The 21,470-nt window shown below is 55.9% G+C and overlaps 1 protein-coding gene across 2 annotated transcripts in view; it reads left to right on the top strand.

Annotated features, from left to right (window-relative positions):
• The window catches only part of PPP2R2C (protein phosphatase 2 regulatory subunit Bgamma), a gene marked incomplete at both ends in the record, with an annotated part of 108,518 nt that overhangs the window by 60,639 nt on the left and 26,409 nt on the right, over window positions 1–21,470 (top strand). Inside the window, 5 exons of one of the 2 annotated variants that reach the window (XM_080697347.1) lie at window positions 10,997–11,063; window positions 11,939–12,036; window positions 14,117–14,282; window positions 16,136–16,248; window positions 19,284–19,461. In XM_080697347.1, the coding sequence (XP_080553473.1) occupies window positions 10,997–11,063; window positions 11,939–12,036; window positions 14,117–14,282; window positions 16,136–16,248; window positions 19,284–19,461 (622 nt within the window). Of the gene's footprint in view, window positions 1–10,996; window positions 11,064–11,938; window positions 12,037–14,116; window positions 14,283–16,135; window positions 16,249–19,283; window positions 19,462–21,470 lie in introns of those variants that run through there. The other variant, XM_080697346.1, reaches the window with a different exon arrangement.

Below are 21,470 nucleotides of genomic sequence, written 5' to 3'. Positions count from 1 at the left end.
CTGATGAGCCGGGTGCGGTGGCGCACGCTTGTAATCCCCGCGCTTGGGAGGCAGAGACAGAAGCATCGCACAGGTTCGAAGCCAGCCGTGCTTTTTTATTTCCAAATAAAAAAGTATAAAAATAGGTCTGGGAGTGTAGCCCGGAAGTAGAAAGGTTTCCAGGAACCCCAGTACCACCACCACCACCACCACACACACACATAAAACCCACACAAAACACAAAACAAACAAGAAAAACACCTGATGACCGTGGAATATTACTCGGCTTCATGAAAGGGAGGGTAGCTCTGGTGTGCGCTCTGAATCGTGTGCCAAGGAGCTGGACAGGCATGAAAGGCTGCACAGCTTGTGGTCCTGATTATATGAGTAAGTGGTGGTTGGGGTGGAGGATTTGCCGATGGGTAACACTCCAGACTTGTTCCTGCCCCGGGATACCCCTACCCCATTACCTGCCTCCTCCTCCTCCTGTTAGGCCTCTGCTCCAGTGCCCTTCCTCCAGGATGTCTTCCCTGATTTTCCCAAAGAAAGCGACATCCCAGCCCTTGCTATATGGTGAGCATCTTGGCCTCACCCTCCCTCCAAACACGTGGCCTCATGAACACTCACTGTTGCCAGAGAGCGGGCTTCCTGTGTGTGCACGCTGCCCAGCTCCAGCGCGGGCACCAGGGCTTGGGACTCAGCAGGTGCTCAATTAAGGTTTTTTTTTTTTTTTTTTTTTTCTTTTGTGGGTCTGGGAATGGAAGCCAGGGGCATTGTACATCCACACTACCCTTCCAGACCTATTTTTTATTCTTTAATTTGAAACAGGCTCTCACTGAGTTGCAAAGGGCCTCACTAAATAGCTGAGGCTGGCTGCGAACTGCGATCCTCCTGACTCAGCCTCCAGAATGCTGGGATGACAAGCGTGCGCCACCACGCCTAGCCCCATTAATCTTATTTTCAATGAATAACTAAGAAGAATTTCTGAGGACCTGTCCCCTGCAGGTGAGGTGCCCTCACCCTCCCAACACCCTTGGAAGGTCTGCGGTGCTGAGGCGTCATTTTCAGAGGAGTGGATTGACTCAGGGAGGTGCTGCCTTGTGTCCGGGCCACACAGCTCACAGGAGCAGGGTTCAAAGCGGGTGTTGGCCCCTTCCGGGACAGTGCCAGCTCCCGGGGTCAACTCCATGGCAAGTACGTGGCCCACACCACCCAGGCCTCCCTCTGCTGTCCCTGTTCCCTGGGCCACTGCTTAAGCCGGCATGACATTCACAGTGTCCTCAGCTCCGGCTGGCTGGCCCCGGCGAGCAGGTGTGCTTTGGGACCGCCCCGAGGTTCCAGCATCCCACTCCACCGGGGCTCTGGGGCAGGGGCCAGGATCCTGGAACCCGCTTTCCTCGTCCTGTCAGAGGAATCAATACTAGGCCCAGGTTAAATGTTAAATGTTTACATAATTTATCATCTGCTCGCTCTCCTGTTCAAATGAGCTTTTATTTATTTATTTATTTTTTTGGTACTGGGGATGAAACCCAGGGGAATTCTACCTCTGAGCGACACCCCCAGCCCTATGTTTTATTCTTTATTTTGAAACAGGGTCTCACTAAGTAGCTGAGGCTGGCCGCGACCCCCCCCCCATTCTTCCTGTCTCAGCCTCCCAAGTACTGGGATTACCACTTTTCTTTTTCATAAGCCCAACCTGGGGAGAGGATAGTGAGTCTAGTGCCCATGGGTGTGTGGAGAGGGTTAGAGGAAGCCACAGGGGGAGGGCATGAAGACCCTTATATTCCTGCAGACCCAGGGCCATGCCCCTTCCCATCTGGTCTGTCCCTGGCCTGGTCTCTAGAGGGGTGATCGGAGAGGGAGGCGGCTGTGCAGGGTGGCCAGCCAGGACGCGCGGGCGGGGACTAGGGCCCAAGTGTAGAGCAGACATCTGCACATGGGCCTGGACCCAGGAAGCCGTAGGCCTTGAGTGAGGCGCCCCTCCTACCCTGGGGGGCAGAGCCTGAGACCCTACACCACTGGCGGTGAGAGCAGAGTTGGCGGCAGCTGACCCCACGCACTGACCCCACAAGGCTACCACAGCCTGCATACCTTTCTCCAGCCCAACAGCAGCCTGGGCACAATGGGGTTTGAGGGGTTTCGGACCTGGCCTGGCCACCTTGCAGCCACCCCACCCTGATGGGGCCAGGGAGCTGCCCCGGGCCTCGAGGTCCAGGCTGCAGGAAGACGTTTCTTGCTAGGCCTGCGTAGAGGGCTCCTGATGAATGTGTACCCCAAAAGCCAGGTACAGAGGCCGCCTCAGCCCTCAAATCCCAGTGCTTAGGAGGCTGCGATGGGAGGATTGCAGGTTTGTGACCAATCTCAGCAACTTAATGAGACCCTGTTTCAAAATAAAATTTAAAATAGTGTACAGTTAGTGCACTTGTAATCCCAGCATTCAGGAGGCTGAGACAGGAGGACCATGGTTTGCGGATAGCCTTGGCTAATTAGTGAGGCCCTTTGCAACTTAGACTGTTTCAAAATAAAGAATAAAAATTAGGGCTGGGGTATCTGCTCAGAGGTAGAATGCCCCTAGGTTCCATCCCCAGTATTGCAAAATAAATAAATAAATAAATAAATAAATAAATAAATAAATAAATAATAGGGCTGGGGGCTGGGCATGGTGGTGTATACTTGTAATCCCAGTACTTGGGAGACTGAGACAGGAGGATCAAAGTTTTGTGGCCAGCCTCGGCTACTTAGTGAGGCCCTCCACAACTTGGCGAGACCCTGTTTCAGATAAAGAATAAAATATAGGGCTGGGGGATAGTTTGGAGGTAGAATGCCCCTGGGTTCCATTCCTACTACTGCGAAATAAATAAGTAAGTAAATAAGTAAATAAGTAAATAAATAAAATAGAGCTGAAGGTGTAACTTGGAGGTAGAATGCCCCTGGAGACAGATAAGACAGGCACAGACAGACAGACAGACAGACAGACACACACACACACACACACACACACACACACACACACAGTGCAGCAAAGGGGAATCGGTGATATGTGACCATCACTCCGCATTGGTACCAGGAGCCGCCGTGCGCAGGGAGAGGAGCCACGGCAGGCAGCAATGGCGCCCTCTGAGGTTCCTCTCGGCCTCTCGGGACGCCTTCCCCATGTCCCCCTGGCCGGGAGCAGGACCCCACTTGCCCCCCTTGGAGCCCAGTGCCCCGGCCACATATTCTGCCAGGAGTCTCCTGTCCAGCTCCAAGGTCAGACCTGCGCTTCCTGCCTGCCTCTCCCTCAGGGAGACGGCCGGGCCTGCTCCTGCCGCGGCCTGGCGGGTGGGTGCAGGTGCTGGGTTTTGTCCCAAGTTCTCTCCCGGCTGGTCTGAATATTCCTGGGGGTTCTCAGCCACCTGGCCCGGGCCAGTAGCCACCTGTGGCTTTCTTGGCTGGGCACCACGTCCTCCGCCTCCGTCTGCAGCATCTCCTCGCCTGCACACAGCAGCCGAGAGGCTCCAACCCCCAGGAAGTGGACTGTGGAGCTCGGGGGCCTCCTAGAAGGGCGGCGCAGCTGCTCCCGGCTCAGCCCTGCGTGCCCTGTCCCGCCTGCCTCCCCTTCGAGGTCAAGAAGCACCAGGCTGGGCCGGAGGTCAGTGCCCGCTGGTGTGAAATCCCGGCTCCGCCCTCCTTATCTGGGCAGCTGCTGGAGAGGATCTATCCTCTGTGTGCCTCAGTTTATCCACTGGCACAGCAGGAATGATAATACCGTATCACAGTTTCTCAGGGGCGCTAAAAGGAGTCAGTACATGCAGCGGGCTAGCATGGGGGTGGACGCACTGTAACCTCTTCCGGCCCGCGGGCTCCTAATGCCTGAGGGCCGCTGCCCCTTTGGGCATCCCCGCTCCTAATCTGCCACCCCTCCTGCTCCTGGAGAAATGCCAGGCCGGGATGACAACTCCTGTTTCACTCCTGAGGTAGTGCTGGCTCAGAGAGGGTGAATGTGTTGGGCAAGGTCGCACAGCCAGGAAGCAGGAGGGCTGGGTTGGGCATGCCGCCCGTCACCTTGGTGGCATTTGGGGTCCATGGGCAGAGCACTCCTACCGTGGCACAGTGGAGAGAAAAGCCAGGTAGACCCCATGGCACGAACCAGCTGCCTACATTAATAAATTGATATCTATATATATATAGATATAGATATATAGATATATAGATATATAGATATAGATTTTTTTTACCAAATTTTGGGGAATTTCAGTACTATGTTTTCAAGTCCTGTTTTGTTCTCTTTCTAACTGCATGTATGTTTGACTTTTCACCCCCGCCCCCACCCCCAGTAGTGGAAGTGAAACCCAGAGCCTTACATACTAGGCAAGTACTCTGTTACTGAGCTGCGCCCCCAGCCCTTTAAAAATATGTATTTTAAGCCGGGCGTGGTGGCGCACGCTTGAAATCCCAGCCAGCATTTGGGAGGCTGAGACAGGAGCATCATGGTTCGTGGACAGCCTCAGCTACTTAGTGAGGCCCTTTGCAACTCAGTGAGACCCTGTTTAAAAATAAGAGTATAGCCGGGTGTGGTGGCGTACGCTTGTAATCCCCACTCTTGGGAGACAGGAGGATCGCGCAGGTTCGAAGCCAGCCTCACTGGCTTAAGAGACCCTGTTTCCAAATAAAAATATAAAAATAGGTACTGGGGTTCCTGGAAGCCCTTCTACCTTCGGGCTACACTCCCAGACCTATTATTTTATATTTTTATTTGGAAACAGGGTCTCATAAGCCAGCGCGGCTGGCTTTGAACCTGCGCGATCCTCCTGTCTCTACCTCCCAAGTGCGGGGATTACAAGCGTGCGCCACCACGCCCGGCAAGATTTCTTTTTTTAAATTAAGTATATTTTCTTTATATCCTTAAAACAAGCATAACTATTCTAACATCCCCATTTTCTTTTTCTCTTTTTTCTTTTTTGGTAATGGGAATTGAACCCAGGGGTCTTTTACTTCCAAGCAAAACTCCTGGCCCTTTTTATTTTTTATTTTTATTTTGAAGTAGGGCCTCACTAAGTTGCTGAGGCTGGCCTCGAACCTGCCATCCTGTCTCAGCCTCCCAAGCGCTGGGACTGCAGGCGTGTGCCACCACACCCGGCTACGTCTGTACTTCCTAGCTGCGCTGTTGGGGATGTCTTTTATATTAAGTGTGGATGATGGTTTCTATTTCTTGGTGTAGTTTCATATAATTCTGGAATGTATCCTGGGTCGGGAACGGTAACCTGATAGACTCTAAATTTGTACGCTCTTCCTCCAGAGAGGTTTTCTTATCACCTCCGCCTCCAGTCACGCACGCAGCAACCCCAGCCCCGGTCACCATTCTGCTGCCCAATTTCTTGAGCTCTCCTTTTTTAGACCCACATATGAGTGCGATCAGGCGGAGCTTTCCTTTGTCATTCTGTGCCTGGCTTATTTCACTTAACATAACGTCCTCCAGCTCCATCCACGTTGCTGCAAGGCGTAGGAATTGATGCTTTTGATGGCTGAGTAGTATTCCATGGGGTACACACACCACGTTTTCTTTATTAGCTCATCTGTGATGGAGACCTAGGTTGCTTCTGTTTCTTGGCTGTTGTGAACAGTGCTGCCGTGCACATGGGCGTGCAAACGTCTCTTTGGTATACCGACTTCATTTCCTTTGGATTGGAGGGGGAGCCTGGGTTGTTTCTTTTGCATTTGGAAGCCATCAACATGACCAAATTCAACTGCAAACCCCAGCTTCTGTGAGCAGCGCCAGAAATCTGGGCAGCCACCGTTGCTTGGAGTCGGTCTTGCGTGTGCGTGGCTTGGGGTCGGTAGAAGTCGTGGGCAGACTTTGCATGCCACATTTGGAGATCCCTCTCTGGGCTCTCTTCTTTCCAGAACTTTCTCTCTCACATTTCTAGCTGCCAAGCTTGCTTGTTTTTTGGTTTACCGAGTCAGTGTGGCTGGCTGGCTCTCTGAGATTTCCCAGGCATGTGGCTCTGGCTGGGACTTGCCAGGCTAAAGGTGTGAAGCTGGGAAATAGCCGAGAACAGAGCTAGAGCTGTCCTGCCACGTGTCACACCGCCTCCGGGCGGCCTCGGTGCCCTCAGACCCGTTTGCTTGGCGCTGTGGTTTGGTGGCGGGTTTGTCTGTGGTTGGTGTCTGTGAGACAGTCACTGTGGCCAGGCCTGCTGGGCTGCAGCGGGAGCTCCAGGAGCAGGCCTGGCGGGTGGCGGGCACTCGGGAAGGGGCTGCGATCGGCCACGCTGATGCGCTGCCCTCCTCGGTCAAGTCCAGAGGCAGCAGGACACGGACATCACCAGGGAGGGGGTGCTCGGCACCCCTCGAGGTCACAGAGGCCCTAAGCCCGCAGCTGTAGGAGAAACCTGTGTGGCCTGGGTGGCGCAAGGCGGGGCAGGCTGAAGGGCTCCCTGGCGGAGGTGGTGTTGGGGCTGGAGATATGTCAAACCTCTCAGGATGACAGGATGCCCCTTCTCCCCCGAGGTGACCACCAAGCCACTGATTGCGTGGTTTTGTGGGTAGAAACGTCAGGCTCTCAGCCAAGGCAACTCTTTTCAGGGCCGACTGCGAAGATGTTCTCCATACAAGTGAGTGTCCACTCTGCATCCGCCAGCCTTGCTGGGCCCCAGGAAGTAACGGGGTGGGGGATCTGGCGAGGCTGGAGGTCTGGTGTTCCTGTAAATATCTGCAGAGCAGGGTGGGGCAGGGGGTGCTCAGGACTCTGTGGGTGGGGCAGGGCCCTGATCTGCCGCTCATACTCCTGAGCTGGCCCTGCAGATTCTACAGGCCAGAAGCAGAGACAGCAGAGCATTGGCTTTCTGTCCATTATAATTTGTCAACTTCTCAGAGTTCTGGTCCTCTCTCCATCCTTTCTAACCCCTCTGGTCCCCGTTGTCACATGAGCCTGGAATCCCTGAAAGACGTTACCTTAATAAGCACACTGTAAGCCGGGCATGGTGTCGCACGCTTGTAATCCCAGCATTCGGGAGGCCGAGACAGGAGGATCGCAGTTTGCAGACAGCCTCAGGTACTTAGGCCCTCAGCAACTCAGTGAGACCCTGTTTCAAAATAAAGAATCTAAAAAGGGCTGGGGGTGTTGCTCGGAGATAGAATGACCCTGGGTTCCATCCCCAGTAACACACACACACACACACACACACACACACACACACACACACAGCACACTGCAGATGAGAGACAAAGTTGTGTGACTTGCCCAAGGCCACGCAGCTGAGGACCTGAGCCAGGACTCCAACCTGTGCTTCTGAGCAGACCTTGAAGAGTCATGGGGTCGCTGCTGACAGAGGGAGCTCCGTCTCTGCAGCTGCCAAATAGAAATAGCAACCTCTCCCCGGGGGCTGGAGTGATGTGCAGGGGAGGCAGCAGGTATGCGATGACATCTAATTCGTGAACCGCCTGCAGACGTTAGTGCCCGTTGCTGTGGCAACCGCCCGGCCTTTGGACCTCTCTTACTCTGCACAGCAAGGTTACGTTGGCATTTGAATTTAATAGCATTGTTATTTCCCACCATAAAAATAATATACATTATGCACATGTCTACACTCATCGATTCATACACATTAAACATGTGCAGATGTTTGTATATCGATTTTACCTCCATAAAGCTTTTCTTTAATTTTTTTTTAATTTTTGGTGGTACTGGGGTTCCTGAAAACCCTTCTACTTCCAGGCTACACTCCCAGACCTATTTTTATATTTTTATTTGGAAACAGGGTCTCTTAAGCCAGCAAGGCTGGCTTCGAACCTGCGCGATCGTCCTGTCTCCACCTCCCAAGCGCGGAGATTACAAGTGTGCGCCACCATGCCCGGTCCATAAAGCTTTTTTATTTTTTATTTATTTTTTTATTTTTTGTGGGTCTGGAGATTGAGCCCAGAGGTATTTGACTTCTGAGCTACACCCCCTGTCCCACTTTTTATTATTTATTTTTTGAAACAGGGTCTCACTAAGTTGTGGAGGGCCTCACTAAGTAGCTGAGGCTGTCCGCGAACCGCGATTCTCTGGTCTCAGCCCCCCGAATGCTGGGATTACAAGCGTGCGCCACTACGCCTGGCTCATAAAGCTTTTTTTAAAATAACATACCTCCAGCTGGGCGTGATGGAGCACGCTTGTAATCCCCACGCTTGGGAGGTGGGGACAGGAAGATCACGCAGGTTCGAAGCCAGCCTCCCTGGCTTAAGAGACCCTGTTTCCAAATAAAAATATAAAAATAGGTCTGGGAGTGTAGCCTGGAGGTAGAGGGCTTCCAGGAACCCCAGTACTACACACACACAAAATAACATACCTCCAGCCAGGAGTGGTGGTGCCCACTTGTAATCCCCACACTTGGGAGGCTGACACAGGAGGATGGCACAGGTTCAAAGCCACTCAGCTACTTAGTGAGGCTCTTGGCAACTTAGTGAGACCCTGTTTCCAAATAAAAAATTAAATAGGTCTGGGAGTATAGCCCGGAGGTAGAAAGCTCCTGGGTTCCACCCCCAGTACTAAAAAAAATAATAATAATGACATACCTCTCATTTCATAAAACCTGGAAGGTGCAAAAGTTGAAAGAGGAAGAATAAGTCTTTCAGCACCCTAAAGCAGCTTCTCGTCCTCAGCCTTGGCAGCTCCTTTGCTTATGTAACGGGCCGCGATCACTGGTCTATATAATTAAAAACACTGTATATGCGATTTGACATCCTGTTTTTCCCCCTTGGGGAGGTTTTATTTGAAAATAAAAAGAACTAGTGCTACACCTGGGCATCAGCACCACCGGGCAAGGCTGTGACTCCACGTCGAGCGTTGGGCCTCCCTGTCAACTCCCTCTCCACGGACGGAGAGCACTGAGCAGCCCCGACGTTTTGCCTCCACGCTCAGCTCATTTGCTGGTCCCTTTCCGTGTCTTAAATTTAATAAAGCGCACATCTGTGTCGAGTCAGTGAAAGTGTCCAGCTCATCCTCCGACCGCGACTTGTCTTCTCTCTTCCCTCTTCCGTCGTCATCCAGACTGGCATTGGCCGTGGCTTTGAGGGTACGGGCACGCTGACAGGCGGTGACAGTACTGACCGGGCTGTCGCCAGGGAGGCCTTCAAGTGCCACTGGGAATGGACAAGAGCCAGACCCTGGGCCTTTCATGCTAGTGGGGAGACAGCCAGTAGACATAAAAGTGTCCTAGTAAAAAGAGAAACACACACACACACCAGGCGGGGCTCCAGGGGCTAGGCTGCTCGGGCTGGGACTCCAGAGTGCGGCGGTAATTTCAACAAAGGAGTCCAAGTCGGGCCCTAGAGAAGGCGGCAGGTGAGCAAAATTGGAAGGGAACGAGCTGCCCTGTTAGCCAAAGAATGCAGCCCAGGCCCAGAGAGCCAGGACGCTGGAGGCAGAGCCAAGTCAGGAGGGGAATAAACAGGACAGAGTGGAGTGGGATGAGGCAGGGACCCGGCAGGGTATCCGTTATCTTTGGTTGAGTTAAAACCCAAAGCCGAGGCTTCCTACAGTAAACACGTTCCCTTTCACCTCTGCAGAGACCGAGGGCTGGGCTGGGCTGGCCCTGCTCTGAGGTCAGCGGCTCTGCTCCAGGCAGTCTGGCTAGCCGCTCCCCGCACCTCCCTTCTTCCTGGGGACCAGCGGGCCAGCCCGGGCAGCTCCTTCTCCTGGCCGAGGCAGAAGCGCAGGGCGCAGACTCCAGTGCCTGAGCCCTCTCCTGTGTCTGCAGATATCCCAGAGGCCTGAGCAAATCACAGGCCATGCCCAGAGTCCAGGGCAAGGAGAGTAGACCCAGGCCTACTGAGCCCCAAAGAGAAGGACACTGGGTCCTGGGGCTCCTGATGTGGACCCTGCCAGGGCCTTCCAGACCACCCTGATACCTCTGCATTACTCTTCAGGGGAGTGACCTGGTCAGCCATAGGACAGGTGTCCCCAGGCACCTCTCACTGCTCCCCTGAGGCTAGAGAAAGTAAGACTTCCATCAGGCATGTGGGTGTCCAAGGAGGGTGGGAAGGGGCCGACTTCTGGGTGTGGTGAAGGTTGCAGGGTTGGATGTGGGATGTGGGATGCGGGATGCGGGATGCAGGATGGGGAGAGAGGGAGGGAAGCTGGGCGGCTCCATGGCCCCAGCCCCAGTTGGCTTCTGCCGGAGCTGCTGTCCACTGAGATCCAGAAGCTGCAGGGGAGGGCAGGGGAGGGGCAGGATTCAGGTTTGGGGGCCACTGGAGTGTTCTAAACAGAAAGACTCCCTGTGACTGAGTAGGGATGACTGCTAGGGTCCTTTCTGGGGCCCCGGGGAAGGGTTACTCCTGGGGTTTGTTTGAAAGTAGGTCCATATCTCTAAAGCCAGGGTCCGGGTCAAGGTCCACAGAGTCCAGGCCAGGACCTGAAGGATGACCGGGGTCCCGTGCGTGGGGGAGGCCCTGCTCTGCTCCCCCCAATAAATTGCTGCTTGGACATAGGTGGCTGGCGTTCCAGAACTTTCCACCTTTCAAGACACACTGGAAGTGGGTTTTTTACAGATATGCCTCTGGTTTTCAAACATTAGAAACGAATTCAAGAGCTAGGTGCGGTGGCGCACTCTATAATCCCAGCATGCGGGAGGCTGAGACCGGAAAAGGGAAGTTCACAGCCGGCCTCAGCTCCTGAGTGAGGCCCTTTGTAACTCAGTGAGACCCTGTTTCAAAATAAAGAATAAAAAGTAGGACTGGGGATGCAGCTCAGAGGTAGAATGCCCCTGGGCTCCATCCCTAGTACCGCAAAAACAAACGAACAAACCCCCCCAAAAACGAAATGAATTCAAATTAAACACAAGTCACTGGGGGTTCAGTAAAGCTCCCTGAAGAGCAGTCTGCGGCTTAGGGTTGCTGATGTTGGCCCTGGCTGTCCCCTGGAGGGGCAGCTTCCCCGCTGCTAGGCCACAGCCCCCAGGAATGGCCCCCTGGAATGTTGGGTCATCTCTGTGACTGAGCCTGAGAATGCTGATGTCTGAGGGAGACCCTCTAGTTCCCAGGCTGGGGCCTGCAGATGGGGCTGTTTTTCTCCAAACATCTGCCTGCACAGGAGGGCCAGCCCTGGGTGGGGAAGGCTCCAGGTACGGGGTGACCCCACAGCACAGACGGAAGGTCCCTGGGTCCGTGGGGAAATATGGGTGGAAAAAGGAGGAGGAGCAGAAGCCAGGCACATGCGGAGCTGAGCTTGGCCTTCTGGGGGTACAGACAGGGGGACTTGAAGGCCTGCCTGCAGGTGGAGCTCCGAGGGGCGGGGCAGAGCGCCCCTGACCCTGGCAGGCCCCTGGTAGGGCAGTGTCTTGTTTGTCTATGGAGATGCTGGGAAGGGCCGGTCTGTCCCTCCCAGGACAGGAACACAGGGGTCTGGGAGTCCAGAACACTTCAGATGCCTGTCCAGGTCCTACAGTCTGTCTGGCCACCAGCTGCCCCGCACCCACCCCTTGTCCTCCCTGCCCCAGGCCAGGGCCTGTGTTCCCAGCCAAGTCCAGGGAGACCCCAGGCCTCTTGTCTTAGCCCTCAGCTCCTCTGGGCCCCACCCCCAAATGCCTGCACTGGCCTGCCTGCTGAGGTGCCACCCAGAGTGGGAAAAAAGCCCCACCACTCCCAGCCCTGAAGGGGACCTTCCTGTCCCCAACCCCCATCCTGGCCCCAAGCCTGAAACCTGACCCCTGCTGTCACCAGCCCAGTCCCCTGAGATGAGCACAAAATAGTGTCACATCCACGGGGACTCACCTGCCCAGCACTGGAGGAAACCTGCAAACTGCTTCTAGAGGGGAGGGGGCAGAGGGAGCACCCCCCAGGGCGCGTCTCAGTCCACAGCAGTAGAGGCGGGGTCCTCTTGCGTGCTCCCCAGGGGCCCCCCGGGGTGTGGGGCGGGGTGGGGGCAGTGCCTGCCCTGCAGGTGACGCCCAGCGCCTGCACCCTGCCCTAAGGAGCGGCCCTTCCGGTCTCTCCCCAGCCGATATCATCTCCACCGTCGAGTTCAACCACACCGGGGAGCTGCTGGCCACAGGTGACAAGGGCGGCCGCGTGGTCATTTTCCAGAGGGAACCAGAGGTATGTGGGGGAAGGCGGGGCCTAGAGGGAGGGGCGTAGCCTAGCAGAGGAGTGGGTGTGGCCAGCAAGAGGGCGGGACCAGGCAAGGCAGAGCCTAGTAGGAGGGTGGGCCTTGCGGGGGCGGGGTCTGGGAGCAGGCCGGGGCCTGAAGGAGAGGCGAGGCCAGGCAGGAGGCACCTTTCCTGGCTAGGACTAAACTCCTAGGGGCCTCTGATCTGCAGGTCAGCTGGTGTCCTACGTGGGCGCGTCGCTGGCTTTACACTGCCACCACCACAGGATCCCTGGTGCTGGAGTGAGGAGGGATGCAGGGTGGAGGAAACAGGCCTGTGTTGTGGCCCCACCCGGGCCTGCTTGCCAAGCCTGGTTCTGAGCAGGTGTTTGCTGGTTGCCCAGTGCCTGGGCTGAAGCCTCCAGTCAAGCTGCCTCCGCTGGGTGACCCGGTGTCCCCTGAGAAGGTGGGGAGGGCTTCGCTGTGTCCTACTGCGTGCAGACCACGGGCTGGGCTTGGTGGTGGCCGCTCAGGCAGGCCCTCCCAGCCTGTGTCTCGAAGTTCCCTCCCTGACCCCTCCACCCCACTGAGATCCTTCAGTGAAATTCTGATTCAGGCAGGCATGGCCCGGGGTCACGCCCAGGGGTCATTCCTGCAACACGAATTCTCTGATAGCGGCCCCACTTCCTGAGCACCTGAAGCATGGACGCCTGCCCACGTCCCACACACTCCCTGCTTCTCAGAGCCCACCCGGGAGGGTGGTAAGGGTCCAAACGCATTTGACAGGGGAGGAAACAGACAAGCCACAGGCAGCCTCCACCCAGGCCTGCAGGCTCCTGGACCAGGGCCTTTCGGACACCTCCCTCCTGGCCTCAGCCCTCAGCGAGGGGCCTGCCGCCAGTGTAGGATCTGGGAAGAGAGGGCGAAGACAGGGGCACCCACGGGGGAGAGGAGAGGAGGAGGGAGGGTGGCAAGAGGGAGGAAGGCTGAAAGTCACCTCTGTGGACCACAAGCTGAGGCTCAAGTCCCCTCTGCAGCAGCCCCACTGAGGCAGCTGGGTGCTGCCGCCCCGCAATCGCCACAGCTCGTGGGACTTAAAATAGCTCACCCAGGACACAGGCCAGCGGCCCCTGTGACCCAGCGTCCCACCAGGGGCTGGCCACAGAGCCTTCCTCCTGTCAGACCGTGGAGAGGCTAAATCGATAAATGCCGGCTCTGTTCTGAATTTTTTCTCCTGTAGTTTTTCTTCATTCTGGTCCTGCTAACCTTTGTCAAAACCAGTTCTCATGGGAGATGAAGGGAATTGGAGGCAAAAATTGAAAACTTTAGTGCTTTTCTAAAGCAATTTGGGGATAGGAATCTAAAAATAGGTACTTTAAGAAAATGAACAGAGCTGGGTACAGTGGAGCACACCTGTCATCCCAGTACTTGGGAGGCTGAGACAGGAGGATCGCAGGTTCACAGTCAGCCCCGGTAACTTAGCGACACCCTCAGCAACCTAGTGAGACCCTGTTTCAAAACAAAACAAAAAAGGGCGGTAGGTATAGCATGAAGGTAGAATAGCCCTGGGTTCAATTCCCAGTACCAAAAACAAAAGAACAGAAAAACTTGAAGTTGTGCCTGGTCAAACATCATTAACTGTTTCTGGTTGTAGAAGGCTGAATTGCTTACTGGGAGACAGTCCCTGCTGTGTATGGCAAGCCTGCTCCATCACTCTTTGGGGGGCTGCACCAGGATAGTTTTTATTCTAAGACCTGAGCCAGGATGAAACTGCCAAGCAAACTTAGGGGACGATTTTCTGTCCCAGGTCTGACTCTGCAGGACTCAATGGCCAACACATAGTAGGTGGTCGGCGCACAGTAGGTGCTTAGGAAAGGCAAGGCGGTCTGGATTGGACTGATGAGGAGGTGGGTGTGGCCACAGTCACACTGCCAGTCATGGGCTCTTTACGTGTTGTTTGCTTTGGCATCGTTGTTTGAATTGGACCGGCTGGTGCTGCGTGGCGGTGTCCGGCCCCAAGACTCTGACCACCTGGCCCTGCCCCGCAGCCGCCTGCACCGCAATCAGCTCTGTCCCTGGGTCTCCTTGCAGAGTAAAAATGCTCCCCACAGCCAGGGTGAGTACGACGTCTACAGCACTTTCCAGAGCCACGAGCCCGAGTTCGACTATCTCAAGAGCCTGGAGATAGAGGAGAAGATCAACAAGATCAGATGGCTGCCCCAGCAGAACGCCGCGCACGCGCTCCTGGCCACCAACGGTGAGCCCGGCCCTGACCCCTGACCCCTGGCCCTGGCAGACCCTGACCCTGACCCTGGCAGACCGCCTCGCACTCGCTCCTGGCCACCAACAGTGAGCCTGGCCCTGACCCCTGACCCCTGACCCCAGCAGACCCTGACCCTGAACCTGACCCTGACCCCGGCAGAACGCCGTGCATGCGCTCCTGGCCACCAACGGTGAGCCCGGTCCTGACCCCTGACCCCGGCAGACCCTGACCCTGACCCCAGCAGAACACCGTGCACGCGCTCCTGGCCACCAACGGTGAGCCCGGCCCCTCCACCCGCCCTGCTCTGCCAGCAGGCCCCGGGTCCCCAGAGCCCCAGACCCTGACCCTGACCCCGGCAGAACACTGCACACTTGCTCCTGCCAGCAGCGGTGAGCTTGACCCCTCAGCCCTCTCTGCTCTGCCCTGCAAGTGGTCCTCTGGGCCCCCAGGGCCCCGAAACCCTAGCCCTGGAGCAGCTTGGAAATTGCAGCCAGCGCCCCGGCCAGCACTTCCCTGCCTCTGTCCCAAGGCTGGACATGGGCTTCCTTCCGCTACTGTGAATAGCACCGCCATGAGCATATTCCGAACATTGTCTCTGGGGTGGAGGGGCGTGATATTCCAGGGTGCACTTGATGAACACAGAGCCCCTCCACCCCATGGTGAGACTCCGTCTTCTCTGACACCTACCTCCCGCAAACTCCCCAACCTTGGCTACATTTTTTTTTTTTGGTGGTATTAGGGATGGAACCCAGGGGGATGCCACCTCCCAGCTATATCCCAGCCCTATTTTTTCTTATTCTTTATCCTGAAATAGGGTCTCATTGAGTGGCAAAGGGCCTCACTAAGTAGCTGAGGCTGTCCACAAGCCGCAGTCCTCCCATCTCAGCCTCCCAAATGCTGGTATTACAAGCGTGCGCCACCATGCCCGGCTCTGATTTAAATTTTAATCACATCAAAAAAATCCTTCACAGCAATATCCAAGATGTGTTTCACCAAATATCTGGGCACCGTGGCCTAGCCAAGGTGACACGAAGCAACCTGCGCGGCTACTCGCGCCGCCTCGTGTGCCGTTCTTGGCAGGAGTCCAGAGAAAGGAGGCCCCAGAGAGCTGGCCTGGCAGGACGCTGTGCACTTAGGAAGAGCAGACGGGCCACCTCTTTTGTCTGTCAGTGAAGAGGAAGAAAGTGTGGTTGTCCCGTGTCAGAGAAATCAGTGTAGAGGTGACAGTGATCCTTGAAAGAGTCCTACCCGCCGGGCAGGGTGGCGCACAGTGAGGCCCTGTTTCAAAATAAAGAATAAGCCAGGCATGATGGCGCACGCTTGTAATCCCCGTGCTTGGGAGACTGAGACAGGAGGATCGCACAGGTTCAAAGCCAGCCTCAGTTATTTAGTGAGGCTCTCAGCAACTCAGTGAGACCCTGTCTCCAATTAAAATAGAAAATAGGTCTGGGAGTATAGCCCGTAGATAGAAAGCCCCTGGGTTCCACCCCCAGTACCACAGAGAGAGAGAGAGAGAGAGAGAGAGAGAGAGAGAGAGAGAGAGAGAGAGAGAAAGAGAAATTGGAGGTGTAGCTTGGAGGTAGAATGCCCACTGGGTTCCATCTCCAGTACCACACAAAAAAAAAAAAAAAAAAAAAAAAAGAGTCCTGCCCTTGGTCCAGCAGCATCACCTTCGAGTCAGTTTAGAGAACAGGGCAGCGTAGAGACAAAGCGCCCCCTGCAGGGACATTCTCCGCACCCACCATGCGGGGCCTAAGGTGAGAGCCAGCCCACCCTGCCGGGCTTCTGGATAGCGCCGTGTCGCTGCTTAATTATGCATTTTATTTTCCTTTGCTCTGTTCTTACAGATAAAACAATCAAGTTATGGAAGATCACGGAGCGAGATAAAAGGCCCGAGGGCTACAACCTGAAGGATGAGGAGGGCAGGCTCAAGGACCTGTCCACGGTGACGTCGCTGCAGGTGCGTGCGCGCAGGGCGCTCTTGTCCAGCACAATTCAAAAGCAAAGGATTAATTTCTCTCTCTCTTTTGTAAATGATATTGGGGATTGAACCCAGGGGCATTCTACCTCTGAGCTACACTCATGTCCCTTTTTATTTTTTATTTGGAAACAGTCTTTGTTAGTTGCTGAGGCTGGGCCTGGAACCGGCAATCCTCCTGTCTCGGCCTCCCAAGTACTAGGATTACAGGAGTGTACCATCACACCTGGCCAAAGGACTCAGGAAAAGGGCCTGGAGTCAGAGGACCAGGCGTGCCAGGCAGCTGGCGGGTCACCATACACAGAAGGCGCTAATCAGTCTTGTTCCCAGGGAGGGAAAGTAAGTGTTTAAACATGTCGTCCCTAAGTGACTGGCAGATTGCGCCTGTAACTTCTTTTTTTTTTTTTTTTTTGTGGGTCTGGGGGTGGAACCCAGGGGCATTTGACCTCCGAGCTACACCCCCTGCCCTATTTTTTATTCTTTATTTTGAAACCGGGTCTCACTGAGTTGCGGAGGGCCTCACTAAGTAGCTGAGGCTGTCCGTGAACCGCGATCCTCCGGAAGCATGCGCCACCCCGGCTTTGTAACTTCTGAGGAAGCCAATTAGCTCGGATGTGGAGCGAGGGAGGCGTGGTGGCGAGGCCCCCTCCCCTAGGCCTGGGAGCGAAACAATTAGCTCGTCTTGATTGGCCTGGCGTTTTGGTGGCCCAAGGGAATGGCTGTTCCCTCCTGGCCTTGGGGGTGGTTGTCTGCCTGTCATATGTGCACCCCAGGACCCTTACCGATAAACTGAGGCTAGAGAAGGGAGGCACTCGGTGTCCTGGGCTTCCCTGGTCTTGCCTCTGACCTCTTTTGCTCCCCGTTTCCCCAAAGCCACCCAGCTCTGTGCAGCTTTCTGTCTGACCCACGATGCACGTCGTAGGCGGTCAGTTTTTATTCATCTATGCTGGGGCTTGTGCCAGGTGAATTCCTGGAGCCCCAGAGGTGAGTCCAAGGTCAGACCCCAAATCCTTGCCACCCCCATGGCACGGTGGTCAGTGCCGTGACATGGGTTGAGAGAGCCATGATCACTTTCTTCTGTATTTGAGAACTCCTCTTTGTCCTTTAAAACCCCGTTAGATTTCCCCTCTGGAAAGCCTTTTTGGCATAGGCCAGGTGCAGCCCCTCTCCCCCTTCTGTCTCCTCCAGCCTTTTGTAGCCAGCACTGCTCTGTCCCTAGCTCAGGTGTCTGCCTGCCTGCCCGCCCCTGCCCCTCACCTATCCTAAGCCCTCCCTGCCTTGTGAGTGTGGGGAGGAGGTTTTATTCATGAACCCCCCAAGCCCTCAGGGCAAGTTTCTTTCCACTTTTCCTCTCCTTTTTAATTTAAATGACCTTGGAGTCTGGCAGGGGGTGACAGTGAATAGATGGGCACAAGACTGACCCGAGGCTGCCAGAGAACATGCTGCTTTAGGAAGGAAAGGGGTGAGGGAGGGACACCTGGAGTTGGCCAGGCCAGGGGCGCTCTGATCTCCGCAGCAGCCAGGCTTCCTGCTTCTGCCCAGGGTCCAGGGTGGGGTCTTGTGCCCCCAGGAGAGGGAAGGTCAGGAGATGACCTGGAGGTTGGCCACTCAGAACAGGCGCAGGGCAGGTCCTGGGAGGGGTCCAGGCAGATCAGCACAGACTCCTGGCCCACAGCCCGGGAGCACGGACACACGCTAGCGACACAAGAACCCAGAGCCAGGCGGCGCACACACCATGCACGCACACATGATCACACGTGCAGTTAATGAATGCACACCCAGACACAAATGTGCACACACTTGCACACGCCCGGGCCCTGGTGCTTGTGAAGTGAGGTTGCAGGGGTGCGTGTGCAGCCTGGAGCCTGCTGGTCCTCACTCACTGCAGCCCCGAGGCCCCCGGGTGTCCCCGGAGCTCAGAGACACAGCCCACCGCCCACGGCGCTTCACCTACTCACCTCGCGTACTCACCAGAGGGCCTCTCTGTGCTGGGCCTGGGCCGAGACAGAAGAGAGGACACGGCACAGCCCGATTGGTCCCCAGGCAGCGGAGCGTTAGGACCAGACAGTGACCTCGAGGCTGGTCAGGGCCGGGATGAGGGCCCCACGGTGGGCGAGAGCGCGGGGGTCCCCAGGCCTAGCCCATGCAGGGGTGGGTCAGCTTCGGTTTCCTGAGCACCAGTGTAGGCCAGGCCCTGGGAGAGGTGGGTGCGCTGAACAGAGTTGTGCCTGGTGCCTGCTGAGAGCCTGGACAGACCTGAGTAAGTGCTGGACAGCAGGGCGAAGGACACCCCTGCAGGGGGGAGCAGGGGCAGTGACACCCCTGAGGGGCAGGCACCCGCCCTGGGGCTCGCTGCCTCTGGTCTCAGAAGGAATCAGGGTTGACCAGGAGTCCAGAGAGGGTCGAGCATTCCAGGAAGAAGGCACCAATGAAAGCACAGGGACTCCTGACTGACCCTCTGAGACGTAAATGAATCAGGCTGCCTCCAGCCGCTGCGACAGACAACCCAGCCTTCCAGGGCTGGGCAGGGGAGGTCCACGTGGGTGTTCCAGGTTGGTGGCTGTTCTGCTTCTCCACCCCAAGGCAGGGGTTGTGCCCTTCCCCACTCCTGGCTTACCTACCTCCCTACAAGAACTGTATCCTTGTGCTCATCTCTCATTGGTCGGAACCAGTCACATGGCCATACTCAGGTGCAAGGGCAGCTGGGAAATGTAGTTCACTCTGAGCAGCTCTTTCCCAGTGACATTATTGTGGAAGGCAGTTGGCTGGCTCTGCCACATTTTCCTCTCATCCTGTGTTAGAGATGAGATTGGGGTGCAGAGGGGTTCAGAGGGTAGGGGTCCATGCCAGGGCTCAGAACCAGTCCCAGGAGCCCATTACTAGAGGCAGCCTTCCTGCAGGGCTGGGCAGGTGATAATTACCACCCATCAGGGGCGCCCCTGGAGTGTTCCAGCCTCTTGTTGGGATCCCACATGCCACCCTGCCCCGTTCTACTCTGACCTCACCCTCTTGTGCAGGTCCCCGTGCTGAAGCCCATGGACCTCATGGTGGAAGTGAGCCCCAGGAGGATCTTTGCCAATGGCCACACCTACCACATCAACTCCATCTCTGTCAACAGCGACTGCGAGACTTACATGTCGGCGGATGACCTGCGCATCAACCTGTGGCACTTGGCCATCACCGACAGGAGCTTCAGTATCCTTCGCCGTGGCCCATGTGGGGGATTTCAAGGCTGGGGAGGGGGGTTGGGCATAAGCAGGCTGTTTGGGGGGGTCTACTTTAACTTTTTCAGGGAGGAGCCTCTGACTCTGAACGAGGTCCAGCGATACACTCACATGTTGTCTAGTGGTAAAAAGCTGAAGGGCACTGCTGCTGAGGGTCACATCTACCCTTGCCTCCTGTTCCGTGGCCGTGATCCCATCATCCCGGGGCCACTCTGGGAAGTGAAGGGGCAAGGGGCCCAAGGTTCACCTGCCCTGGAGGAGGATGCCTGGCCGTCCGAGAGAGACAGCCGGAGCACCTCCGTGCCCTCCCTAGGGCCGGAGGCAGGTGCGTCAGTGTGTGATGGACATGAGCCTTCCCAGGGATTAAAGTGTCCATTGGGGTACCAGAGCCCACTGCAGGGAGACCCTCATCCAGAGGAAGAGAACTGGAAAGGGCTACAGGGAAATTGTCAGAGGTGCCCGGAGCCCAGCAAGGGAGCCTGGGGCAGTGCCAGGGCTTTGGAGCCAAAGGCCTTTGTGTGAGCCACCTTTGAGCTCAGGCAAGGTGCCACATCCCTGAACCTCGTCCTCTTCAGTGACACCCTCATAGGCCCACGCTGTCCATGCCCTCTATGGGTGTGGGGAACATCAGCATGGGGTCCTTTCTCCTGAGTGGAGGAGGAAGTGGACTGTGGTGGTTGGGAAGGTTCCAGAAGGAGCTGGGTGGGAGCTGTTTTGAGGGTGAGGCTGCGGATCCGCGGGACGGAGAGGCTGGGCTGCATTTGTGGCCGTTCTCTCTCTGTCCCCAGTGCCCATGGCATTGGGTGGCCGGGACTTTGCATTACACGGTCAGAATGCCTCACCCCAGGTGGCTCACGCAGAACACGGACATTTACGGACCCGTGTGACTGACAACTCCAAGCACAGGAGGCCCCAGGGCTGGAGCAGAGTTACCGGGTGGTGTCCCCGCACATGGCTCTGGTCTCGCCCTGGCCCCAGCGTTGGGCTCCATGTACTGGCAAGCTTGGACTCGGGCTTCTAGAGTGAAAAACAGATGGAAAGAGACCAATTCTCCAGCCATTCACCAGGACCCTAGATGGCAGCCCATTGGTTCTTTTTCTTTCTTTCTTTCTTTCTTTCTTTCTTTCTTTCTTTCTTTCTTTTTTTAGTGGTACTGGGGGTGGAACCCAGGGGCTTTCTACCTCCGGGCTATACTCCCAGACCCATTTTATATTTTTTATTTGGAAACAGGGTCTCACTAAGTTGCTGAGAGCCTCATTAAGTAGCTGAGGCTGGCTTCGAACCTGCGCGATCCTCCTGTCTCAGCCTCCCAAGCGTGGGGATTACAAGCGTGTGCCACCACGCCCGGCAGCCCATTGGTTCTGACTGGGCTGGGCGCCCTCTGAACCAATCACTGCTGAGGGAGGGTGGGTGCCATGCTCTGATTGGCCAGGCTGGACTCACATACACCCCTCCCCCACAGTCAGCAGCTCTGTCCAGCTGTTATGTGTCTGGTTGGGTTGGGCAGTTCCCAAGGAGAAGCACTCTGTCCCAGGAGCTGGGACTTTCGTGGCGGGAGGTCTGTTGTGAAGGACATCACGACAGGGTAGATTGAGAAGAATTAAACACAGGAGCTCCAGGTCTGCATGTGGGGAGAGCAGGGGACCCACAGAGCTTCCTGGACTCTACAAAATAGCCAGCCATTATTGGGGGGGATGGAAGGGGGGTTGCTGGGGATTCCACTCAGGCACATTCTACCTCTGAGCTATACCCTATTCCTTCTGAAACAAGGTCTCCCTAAGTTGCTAAGGGCCTTGATAAGTTGCTGAGGCTGGCCTTGAACCTGTGATCCTCCTGCCTTAGCCTCCCATGTACTAGGATTAGAAGCCTGCACCACCATACCTGGCTGCCAGCCATTCTTTATCTTGGCAAAGCTGAGGAGAAGCAGGAATGTTATTACCACCCCACGTCACAGGTGAGGACATGCAGTCCCTGGAGACA

Source organism: Muscardinus avellanarius (genome assembly GCF_963383645.1).
Source record: "Muscardinus avellanarius genome assembly, chromosome: 6".
NCBI classification, from domain to species: domain Eukaryota; kingdom Metazoa; phylum Chordata; class Mammalia; order Rodentia; family Gliridae; genus Muscardinus; species Muscardinus avellanarius.
Note: the sequence above shows the minus strand (reverse complement) of the source record. Positions and strands in the feature narration are given on the sequence as shown.